The sequence below is a fragment of the Amphiprion ocellaris genome, chromosome 1 (assembly GCF_022539595.1).
Source record: "Amphiprion ocellaris isolate individual 3 ecotype Okinawa chromosome 1, ASM2253959v1, whole genome shotgun sequence".
Classification (NCBI taxonomy): Eukaryota; Metazoa; Chordata; class Actinopteri; family Pomacentridae; genus Amphiprion; species Amphiprion ocellaris.
The window spans coordinates 12,459,598-12,471,652 of NC_072766.1; the positions used below are offsets into that span (position 1 = coordinate 12,459,598).

Consider the following 12,055-nt stretch of genomic DNA (forward strand, 5'->3'; position numbering starts at 1 on the left):
CAGGTGTGAAGCTCAGGGTGTGTGTGTGCAGGGCAGTGGGGGTCCTAACCAATCAATCAGTGACTTTTTCAGCTTGGCTGCCTTTTTATTCTCCCCTGATACCATCACAGAGGTTCTGAGTGGGTACAGTGGATAGAGGACTATAATATAATTTGCAAAAGCTTTGTCTGATTCATTCATTCAAATGCAAATGAATGTGCTGGAGGCTGGCAGTGAATGATGGCACTCAGAGCCAAGTATTATAGGATGGCCATGTTTTACTGCTGCAACCAAAAGCTAAAGATAAAAGCTGCCGTGCCTTGTTCTTCCCTTGGCTCCATGGCCACAACAAAATCTTCACTTGGACATTATGAAAAGCAGTTTGGCACTGGAGTGAGCAGCTGACTGTGTGTAATGTGACACCTGATCTTCTAATTCCTGACAGTATGAGGAGCTAAAAGGCTGAATAAATTCTAATCACACGACACAAAGATAAAATCTGAGTGGAAAAGGTTCTTGATTAGTGACACAAAAGCCCCATAACCTGGAGGGAAGCTCAGACAGGAGGTTGTGTGTGACGTCCAGCATCTCAATTTTCCTGCAGTCACACACCCAATCCGGAAGATACTCCAAGAGGTTCCTGTCTCAACACACAAAGATTCAAACTGAGCGGAGTTGGTAGCTTGCTTTTAATTGTACAGACAAGTAAACAGTGTTGAAATCCTAGTAGGCAAGAGGCCAAACTGATCTCCTCCAGGGTTACTTAATCATGCAAATGATCTACATTTGAATAAAAACAGTTAGTGTGTGCAGTCAGTGCTGTGGAGGCTGAAGAGAAGATTTTACAAATGTTTCTTACACTGACAGGTGATTCAGAAAAACAAAACAGACTATTTAGCTACTTACATAACAACGTTTACTGAGTATAGATAGGCCTACATGAAACAGGTTATAAAGTGTTTTGTACCGGTCAAAGGTTTATGACCTTAAAGTAGTTTCTGTTCCAAATTTGCAAACATTTCACAAACATATTTTTCCATACAGGCAAAGTCATACTAATATTAAAGGGATATTTTAGGCACTTTTGTAGCTGCTATCGATCCTTAAGAGTCCATATTTCTGCAGAATCTGGATAAAACTCCTTTGTGCATAGTGCAGAAAAAAGGGAAAAAATGAAGAAATATTAGCTCAAACAAAACTTAATCTGGAGACCCCAACCTGATAGATTTTCTGAAGTATGATAATTGCAAATATTGTGATGCTTCACCGGCTAAATTCCACAGCATATTTGCTTGGAGGTTGTTGGGTATTGACTATCCATTTCAGCATTCAAATTGATTTAGAACCCCATAAACACTGTGCACAAATAGATTACCTACCACCGAGATAAAGACCCTATTTTTGACATCAAAGCCTCTTTTGACATGTCTGTGACCACTTCTGTGTGAGATAAGAAGTGTTCTTATTCCCAGCCAGAACTCACTGTGATAGGTCCATGTGCGTCAGCTGGTTAGGGACTGGATAGATGTTGACTGTTGTGAGGCCTGTGGGCAGATAAAAGCAGCAATCATCAACTAAACATCTGGACCGTTTCCATGTGTGTTTGTAGGATGGATGTATCATTAGAGAGAACACACAGACAAATGGCCAGTGAGGCAATAACAGCAGCTAGTTGACGCTCTAATTGACTCACGGTTGCTGCTGGCGTGAAGCATGCGTAGCGTGAAGCCGCCGAGTGTGAGCGTCCCCAGCTGGTTGCGCTGGCAGTGGAGAGTCTCCAGGTTGCAGACGGAGCTCAGGTCCAGTGAGTCCAAGCAATTGTCCCGCAAGTCCAGCTGGGTCACCTGGTTCACTGCCTCCAGATTCTCACTTTTCACCCACCGCAGCCTGTTCAGCCTACATTTAACAAAAGAGATTATTACTGGTTATTGTCACTAGAGCAAAGGAGAAAGCCTCAGATTAATTTGAAAAAAAAGAAAAAGCATTATAGTTAAGGCTGTTGCAAATTAAGTTATTTTCCAAAACATCACAGTCTGATTTCACTATGTGAGGTTGAAATGGTAAGTGTGAGAGAATTTGACAATTTTGAGGTTTAGTAGTTTCCAATTAGACAAATGTACAGTTTAAGTAAGAGTTAATTAATTATAAATGGTTCACAGACACCCCACAACATTTTTTTGTATTGTCTTTGGTGCCATTGTTATTATTGTGAATGTTAATATTGTGGTGTTGTAATTTACTGAGTGCCCCTGAACGCCTCACAGAGTTTGTAGTGGAGCTAGACCGGAGACGCAGCAGATTCTCTGCAGCGGAGGCACGGGCCAGAAGGAGAGGCTAATTTTGATCATTGTTGGCCAAATAAAGACTTTGATGCAATTCACCCCGTTTTGCTCTCTGTGCCTCGGAGCAGCTGCAACATCTTGGCGAGCCAGCCAGGAGATCGGGTAAAAAGTGACTTTTAATGAGCGAGAGAAAAAGTTTTTCAGTTAGCCTGTTAGCAACGTTAGCGGCTAACGGTAGCTCTCGCGCCGGAGGATACCCCTTCTCCTACAACAAACCTGGAACCGGACTATCAAATAAAACAACTTGTGAGTACAAAAATGGATTTGGAAGAACTGAGGGACCAAGTTACTACTGCCCTGTGCCGCCAGAACAAGGATCGGCTTGTGGAGGTCAGTTTTCTGTTGAAATGTAATACTGATGAAGAGACAGAAGAATCACTGAAGAAAGCTAACCGTCGTGAGCTAATGAAAGTGATTGAGCACAAACTGGATGAAGTGGAGGAAAGTTATAAGCCTGAAGACACTGTCCAGTATGTGAGGGATCTTTTATCAGCTTTGGGTTCAACGGTGACAGGACCAAAAGGCGATGCTAGTGAGGGGCGCGACTTTTCCCGCTCTTCAGAAAAATGTGAGGAGCTGCAGCAGGAGATCAGAGCGCTAGAGGAGAAGCTCAAAATGGCGGGCGCAGCGGTCCCGACCCAAAGCTCTCAGCTTGGGAGCGTCCCTGAAGTGAGTATTCGTAGAGAGTTTCGCATCAGTGGGCAAATAGGTGAAGGCGGGCAGCGTGATAAACTGTCTTACACTAACCTGCTCCACCAAACGGAAAGCGGACTCCGCAAAGGCCACAGTGAGTCAGAAGTGATTGAGGCAGTGATTAGAGCCATCAGTCCTGGACTCAAACTCAGAGACATGCTTGAACTAAAAACTGATTTGACTCTAACCCAGCTAAGGACAATATTGAAAGGACATTACAGAGAAGATGATACATCAGACTTGTATCAAAAGCTGATCAACCTTTCTCAGGATCACAAAGAGTCCCCACAAGATTTTCTCTTCAGGGCTATTGAGCTTAAAGATAGGCTGCTGTATGCTTCAAAGGGAAAAGAAACGGAGCACTACGGAGCAGACCTGATCAAGAGGAAATTTTTGAGGTCAGTTGGTACAGGACTTTTGAATGACAACATCAAGTTTCAGCTGAAACCACTTCTCGACACACCGGATGTGACTGATGAAGCTTTAATAGAGAGACTAAATGAAGCGGCCAATCTTGAGACAGAAAGGCTGAACAAGTTAAAGCGGAACAACAATAAAACTACAAAGATAAATGAACTGCAGACACCAGATGAGCCTCGCAGCAACCCACAAACCACCACAGCTTCAGCCCCAGCCAAAGAGAACACAAAGACTGCTCGGGCTCCCCCAGAAGTACATGCCCTTGTATCAGAACTTAAAGCTGAGGTGGCCGAAGTGAAGCAGATGGTTCTCGCTTCTCTGAATGCAAGCAAGTCCCAGCCACCAAAGAAGCTTCCAGAGGACGCCCGCGCCCGGAGGAGGAGAGGCTGCAGGACCTGCCAGAACAACGGTGAGGGAGACAGCTGCACCCACTGCTTCAAGTGTGGCCAGTCGGGTCACATCTCCAGAGGATGCCGTGCTTCACGTCTGCTGCAGGGAAACGACGGAGGGCCACTGCCACGGGACCAGCAGTGACCCAACCGCCTCATCAGGAGTCCCGCCACTGCTGCAACTGTCGACAGGAGGAGCAACGCGACGCCCCGCTCTACACATGTGCAGGATGCTCATCCGCCAGCTACTGTTCCAAAACATGTCAGACACATCACTGGCAGGAACACAAACACACATGTAAAGCAGTGAGGGTGGTTGAACAATATTTGGGTGAGACAAAAGAACAAAAGTGGTCCTCACACATAGGAAATGTTGACATGATGGTAAACAAGCAAGGGAAAAAACTTATCAAACTTATTGGTAGACGCAAAATGGTTAGGTGCACTTTTGATAAAGTACCAGTTACAGCACTGTGGGATACAGGTGCACAGGCTACTGTAATAAATGACAAATGGAGAGCTGAGCACTTACCGCACACAACTCTTAGGGGTATAGAAGAACTCTTAGGACCAGAACCTTTAAATGGGTTAGCTGCCAATCACACAGAGATACCTTTTATGGGGTGGGTCCCAGTAGAGTTTAGTCTCGTAGGTGCAGATGCTTCTTTCTCCAGCCTCCCAGTGCCTGTCCTAGTCTCTAGTGACCCAAATGTGGCTCAAGACCCTATCATAGGATTTAACGTGATAGAGGAAATCCTTAATGAGCAAATGAAACAAGGGGGTACTGAAAACGGTGACTGTGCTGCTAGCATTGTGAGTAATGCTTTTGACATTGATGCTGTTTCTGCTAAGACTTTTATCCAGTTGATGCACACCAACCAAACGGTAGACCTTGAGACTCATGTTAAAACAGGACGAGGTAAAGTTGCTCTGGGTCCAGGTGAAGTTGCCACTCTTCGCTGCCGCACCCGTGTTTCTGCAGAGGAGGACACTGCAATGCTGTTTTGCCCAAGTGAAACCCAAGGGTTACCCGAAGGACTTCATATCCAAGAGGTACTGTTTAAAGCAAAAAGGGGCAACTCTACCACAGTTCCTGTGTCAGTCACAAATACCACGGGCCATAGTATCACTTTAGGTCCACGTGTTATTTTGGGACATATTGAGGGGGTTAAAGCAATATATCCAGCCGCCCTCCAACCAGTTAAAACTGAACAAACTGAGAAAGTAACAACGGATGCAGACGTTAAAGTCTCATCACCTCCAAAAAGTGACTCTAACGAGGCATGGGATCCCCCTGTTGCCTTAGATCATTTAACTAGAGAACAACAAAGAGCAGTAAGAGAAATGTTAAAGGAGGAGTGTAAAGCTTTTTCTAAAGATGATAGTGATGTAGGCTGTATTCCCTCCCTCCAAATGCACATTACTCTTCAAGACCAGACACCAGTTCAAAAGACTTACATCAGTGTACCCAAACCTTTACACCAGGAAGTCAAAGCATATTTGCAGGACTTAATCAACAGAGGGTGGGTTACAAAATCAAAATCGCCTTATTCTTCTCCTATAGTGTGTGTTAGGAAGAAGTCAGGTGAACTCAGACTTTGTGTGGACTATCGTGAACTAAACCGTAAATCTGTGCCTGATAGACATCCTATTCCTAGGATACAAGACATGCTTGATAGCCTTACTGGTAGCTCTTGGTTTACAGTACTGGACCAGGGGAAGGCTTATCATCAGGGGTTTTTAGACGAAGAAAGCCAGCCTCTCACAGCATTCATTACACCCTGGGGTTTATACCAGTGGGTCAGGATCCCATTCGGACTAAGTTCCGCCCCAGCTGAGTTTCAAAGAAGCATGGAGGAGTGTCTGTGGGGTTTACGTGATGACATTTGCTTACCTTACCTTGATGACAATTTGGTCCACAGTAAGTCATTTCAGGACCATATTGAACATGTCAGGGCCGTGTTGCAAAGGTATCAAAAACATGGTGTAAAATTGACTGCTAAAAAGTGTGAACTGTTCAAGCCTAATGTGAGATTTTTAGGCAGGATTGTATCAAAAGAGGGTCACAGTATGGATCCAGCAGAGGTCGCTCCTGTACTGGCACTGAAAGAGAAACAGCCTAGCACAGTGGGTGAAGTGAGGCAAATACTGGGCTTCCTATCATACTACAGGTCTTACATACAAGATTTTTCACGTATAGCCAAGCCCTTGTATGAACTTCTTGCTGGTCCATCTGTTCAAGACTCACAGGATGCAAAGACATTGAAAAAGACTAAAAAAGGGAAAAACAAGCAGAACCGAGGACAGCTACCCTCGTCTGCCCCTGTCAAATGGACTGAGACTCATCAACAAGTTTTGTCGTACCTGGTTGATAAACTGTCTAATCCGCCTGTCCTAGGTTATCCAGATCTGAACCAACCTTTTGTGTTACATACTGACGCTTCTCAGGCAGGATTAGGAGCTGTACTTTATCAGCGTAGCAATGGTAAGCTAAGAGTGATAGCTTATGGGTCTAGAACCTTAACACCACCTGAGAAAAACTACCATATGCATGCAGGAAAATTGGAGTTCTTAGCACTTAAGTGGTCTATTTGTGAGCGGTTCAGGGATTATTTGTTTCATGCACCATCTTTTGTGGTTTATACAGATAATAATCCACTCACTTATGTCTTAACTACTGCAAAGCTAAATGCATCAGGTCAACGTTGGGTGGCAGAGTTAGCAGATTTTAACTTTTCTATAAAGTACAGGCCAGGGAAAACAAATGCAGACGCAGATGGGTTATCCAGGATGCCCATGGACTTTGAGGACTATATGAGACACTGTACACATTCAGTCAGTCAGGATGCTGTAACAGCTACACAGCAGAGCATCCTGGTGCAGCAAACGGAGCAGACGCCAATGTTTAGTGTGGTTTCATTTGATGCTCTTCAGCAACAGGCAGGAGCAGAGAGACTTTTGGACACTATTCAGCCTTTACCCAGAGAGGAGATCTGTGCAGCTCAGCAACAAGACCCTGTAATAGGTAAAATGTACAGTTATGTGAAACAAAACAGAAAACCTGCTGCACATGAGATTCAAAACGAGAGCTCAGAGTTCAAGGCACTTGCCAGGGAGTGGAGTAAACTGTGTATCAGGGAGGATGGGACTTTGTTCAGAAAAACGCAACACAAAGAGCAACTGGTTCTTCCTGCTGTGTACCACCCCCTTGTCTTAAATGAACTACACAAGCAGATGGGTCATTTGGGCTCAGAAAGGACAATAAACTTAACTCGAGACCGTTTCTATTGGCCGAAAATGCAAAGGGACATTGAGCACTTTGTCATGAATGTTTGTGAGTGTTTGAAAAAAAGAAAACCAAACAGACAAGCACGTGCCCCCATGCAGAGCATTGAAACTACTCATCCATTTCAGATTGTGTCGATTGACTTTCTGCATCTTGAACAATGCAAAGGCGGTTGCGAGTATATTCTTGTAGTCATGGACCACTATACTCGCTTTGCTCAAGCATATGCTACAACTAACAAAGCAGCGAAGACTGTAGCAGAAAGACTGTTTAATGACTTCTGCCTTAGGTTTGGCTTCCCGGAGAAACTGCATCACGACTTGGGGAGAGAGTTTGAAAACAAACTGTTGCATCATTTGAAAGACCTGTCAGGTATTAAAGGGTCACACACAACTCCTTATCACCCGCAAGGAAACGGGCAAACAGAACGGTTTAACAGGACTCTTCTCTCTATGCTAAGGACACTAACAGAAGAACAGAAAACAGACTGGAAAAGCCACCTTCCCAAAGTCATACATGCATATAACTGTACTGTTAATGAGTCTACGGGCTACTCTCCATTCTTCTTGCTGTTTGGTAGGCTACCACGGCTTCCTGTGGATCTTCTGTTTGGTATTGAACAGCAGGACAGCCCAGGCCCTTATCAGGACTATGTTGACAAATGGAGGCAAAGGATGACAGAAGCCTACAACATCGCCACCCGAAATGCAGGCAAATCGTCACAGCGAGGTAAAACACAGTACGACAAGAAAGTGTATGGGCCACCATTGAAAATCGGCAGTCGTGTCCTGGTGAGAAATGTGACTGAGAAGGGAGGTCCTGGCAAAATCCGCTCCTACTGGGAAGACAACATTTATGTCATCAAAAACCAGAAGGGTGAGGACAGTCCCGTGTTCGAGTTGGTGCCAGAAAACGGCCAAGGCAGGACAAGAGTTATGCACAGGAACATGTTATTGCCTTGTGATTTTCTCCCAGTCTCAGCAGACACAAACAAGACTGGAGATAAAACAAAAACAAAGAAAAGACTTTTAAACAAAAATGACAAAACCCGGATGAGACAAGCGCAGCAGGTGGAAAGTGAGGAGGAGTCAGATGAAGATTTATCAGATGCTGTTTTTACATGGACTGTTCCTGAGCCTCACGAGACACCTGCACTGGACCCCACTGCGACAGAGTTCATTCCACTGCTGGACAGGGATGAGCTTCTACAAAATGAGACTTTTCAAATCGCTGATGATGATCAGGAGGACCCCATCCCAGCTCAACTGCCAGAAGAGGACGCTGAGGAGACTGAGGATGCGAGAGATGTGGACAGTGGTTCAGATTCTGAATCTTTGGAAGAAACACAGCAGATGAGTACTTATCCAAAGCGAGACAGAAAGAAACCACAAACTCTGACTTATAATACTTTGGGTCAACCAAGTTTTACTGAGCGAGCCGTTGCAACTAAAGGTTTAAGTGTTCATGGTTACTGGCGACCTTGGTAAACAAAAAGACTGTTGACATGTTAAGACTGAAGTATTCATGTTATAAGACTGTTGAAACTCTTCACACTTTATCCTCCAGGTATATGAGTTAAAAAAAAAAAAAAAAAAAAAATGTACTCATGGATTGATGGCCGATTTATGGTTTAAGACTGTGGTACTTGGGTAATTGTTTTTCTTGGTGAATGAAATGGGAAAAAGATGCAATACCCTTATGTAAAGTAATGGTCAAATGGTTTGGTTATGTTTACACATGTATTGGACTTGTAATAACATCTGAGCAAGCGTCAGGGGGTATACACAGCTGCAGTGCACGGTAGTCTGAGTTACTCATAACGGGTAGTGACCTAAAATACTGTCCATTCCATACTATTTGGTTCATTATAATAGAAACTTGAGCAGGTACATTTAAGTGTCGGGACGACATCTCTTAAGTGGGGGAGAGTGTGAGAGAATTTGACAATTTTGAGGTTTAGTAGTTTCCAATTAGACAAATGTACAGTTTAAGTAAGAGTTAATTAATTATAAATGGTTCACAGACACCCCACAACATTTTTTTGTATTGTCTTTGGTGCCATTGTTATTATTGTGAATGTTAATATTGTGGTGTTGTAATTTACTGAGTGCCCCTGAACGCCTCACAGAGTTTGTAGTGGAGCTAGACCGGAGACGCAGCAGATTCTCTGCAGCGGAGGCACGGGCCAGAAGGAGAGGCTAATTTTGATCATTGTTGGCCAAATAAAGACTTTGATGCAATTCACCCCGTTTTGCTCTCTGTGCCTCGGAGCAGCTGCAACATAAGTCTTTATCACACATCGCCCAGAGGTAGACAGCTATTATGGAATGGAGAACTGGATAATAGCAGTAAACATGTTATCCGTGTAAACAAAGAGAAGAGAAATTCTGAGTTTATAGCTGTCTGTCAAGGTCTCATGCTGAGATCAAGGCTCTCTGTGACCCCTTCAATTGTGTTAATAAACAACAAATCCTCTTTTATGAGGCCTGCCAGCCCACTAATCCCCCACAGATGCACCTTGACCTTATAAATGTAGTCTGCTATTGCCAAACCACAACTTAACTCCCAAACTTGAGTTATTATTTGACTGTGCTTGGAGCTGGTCTGTTCCAGATTGTTCACAATCAGTGCGTAGAACTTTTATATCTTTCATTACCTGCCATAAAGTTCCTTTAGCACCCAGCTATTCTTGTGGAATTGCTAAGAGTTAAGCAACTATGTCTGACTCTGCATAGTCCTGAGCAGGTCCCAGGTGTGAATATAGGTGTAAAGCTTGGGCATGCATTAAAAGGCATTTTAGTAAATCAGCAAATCTGGCTTCTATAAATAAAATTTAAATACAAAAGTGAGTCGTAGAGGAGTGGTGAGGAATGCAAGAAAGGCTGAGGTTCAGACTAGTGTTTGTCTCAAGACATTTATCTTCCTGCCAATGAAAGAGATGAGAAAATGAAAAAAGGTACAAAAAAAAGAAGAACTTTGTAGGTGGCAGAGCAGAATTATTGTCCACCTGCCACCAGAAAGGTGCACAACAAAGCAGGATTAATGAGTCAGTGAAGTGTGTTGGTTATAGAGTTTTCACTGTCAAGGAAATGGCTCGTCTTTAACCTGCTAGATCACCATGATGACTGATGCGGCACAGCTAACAAGGACTTTAAATCGGCTGCAAGAAACATCATTATTTCACCTGACAATATTCTCTATGAGTGATGGAAATTCTCAGGAAACGGGAAAATGTTTTATCTGCAAACCTGCAAAAATGAAAACAGTGAATGAAGCCGTTCAGTTACAGGAGACAAACTGTCACTGCTTACAGGAATCTACAGACTTGTGGGACGTGTGGAAAATGCATAAATATGTTTGGTCCTGATTTGCTGCCAAGTCGGTTTTACACTGCTATTATTGCAGCTTTGGAAATGGGCTAGTCTGAAAATTGATTGGTATTTATCATAGAGAATAGTCAATCATTAACATTCATTTTCATTTGATATACAGGAAAACTGAACGGATTTTCACGTACCCTTTTTTATAACACAGTCTCAGAACTTCTTTAAAAATATGTATAGATGTATGAAGTGTAAAGTTTCAGAGCTCTAATGTGCAGTTGTCACAATGGACATAAGCAGCCTCACTGAGAGTGCTAAAATAAATATATTAACTTACACCATTAACAATTTTCTACCAGCATTCTTCTCGTGCATCATTTACAGTAATTGTTTTTTGCCACAATACATTTTTATTGTCTTCACAGTTTCCTATTATAACAACCTGTCCGCTTGGCTAAAGCAGGCAGAACGGACAAGTGGTCCTTGTGTGGAAGATGTGAAATGATGCGTCAGTTGTCCCTTTTCATGTGTGCACATACAGAGCCAGATGTAGAAAATCTACTAATAAAAAATGCGATGACCACAGATGTAATACTTGTTATCTCTGACTAAGGTTTTAGGTTTCGTCCAAACAGTTAACGCAAAGAAAGTCTGACTTTGTCAAACTTGCTTCGTAGTACAACCCTTGGATCTTATAGTTGCTGCATGATTGGTGGGTTCACTTTACACACTACATATTGACCAGGTTGATCCACAGAATAACAGATGTGGAGATTAAGACAACAAGAAGAGCAAAAACCAATAAAGAAGAAAAAGACTGAGGAAGTGCAGAGAGCTGAGAGCTGTTTATGCGTCTTACCGGAGATCAATGATTTTCAGGTGGCTCATTCTGACCAGAGTACACAACTCCAGACTCTCCACTCTGTTCCCAGCCATCGCCAGCTTGTCCACTGCACTCAGTCTCTCCAGCACAGCAGGGATGTGAGAGAAGTTGTTGAAGGAGAGCCCCAGGCTGTTGAGCTGAAACAGGCCACCCAGCTCTTCAGGCAGGGAGCTGAGGTGGTTTCCATCCAAAGACAGCGTCTGCAGGCTGCGAGGTGAAAAAGAACAAAACAGGCATGTTTTAGGTTTTTTTTTGTTTTTTTTTTTTTTTAAACTTCAGAGTATTCAAAATATCTCCTAGTATCAATTTATTGTTATATCCACTGTTTATGGAGCAACATCCTACATTAAGTAGCTCCGCAGGATGAAAAATATCTGCTTTAATCTGACTGCATGACAAAATATTGTCATCATATGCCTTTCACTGACTTTCTCAACCCTTATCTAGATTTATCTGGATTGAATAAAGTTATGTGAACAATGAGAATTCATTATGTGTACAATGGCTTAAAAGCACAAACCACGACAATATGCAACAACAAATGAACAAAAGAGAAAATACTGTGAAAATCGAATACAGAAAATCTGACGATATTTCAGTCAGCTAAGTAATTATCTTATTTTCATTGTTGTGCATTTGCTAATATGTGAAATGTTTTTACGCTTTGTACTTCACAGCCACTAGCATATACAGACAGATTTTTGATATGTAGACCATAATTAGGAATCCAAGAACCTCCA

At 43.0% G+C, this 12,055-nt stretch overlaps 1 protein-coding gene across 2 annotated transcripts in view; it reads right to left on the reverse strand.

Annotated features, from left to right (window-relative positions):
- Positions 1–12,055, reverse strand: part of phlpp2 (PH domain and leucine rich repeat protein phosphatase 2) — a 49,514-nt gene that overhangs the window by 11,952 nt on the left and 25,507 nt on the right. For both annotated transcript variants that reach the window (XM_023266691.3, XM_023266690.3), the window contains exons 8-11: positions 11,292–11,522; positions 1,673–1,875; positions 1,463–1,523; positions 524–619 (exon numbers count right to left, since the gene is read on the reverse strand). In XM_023266691.3, the coding sequence (XP_023122459.2) occupies positions 524–619; positions 1,463–1,523; positions 1,673–1,875; positions 11,292–11,522 (591 nt within the window). The remainder of the gene's footprint in view (positions 1–523; positions 620–1,462; positions 1,524–1,672; positions 1,876–11,291; positions 11,523–12,055) is intronic.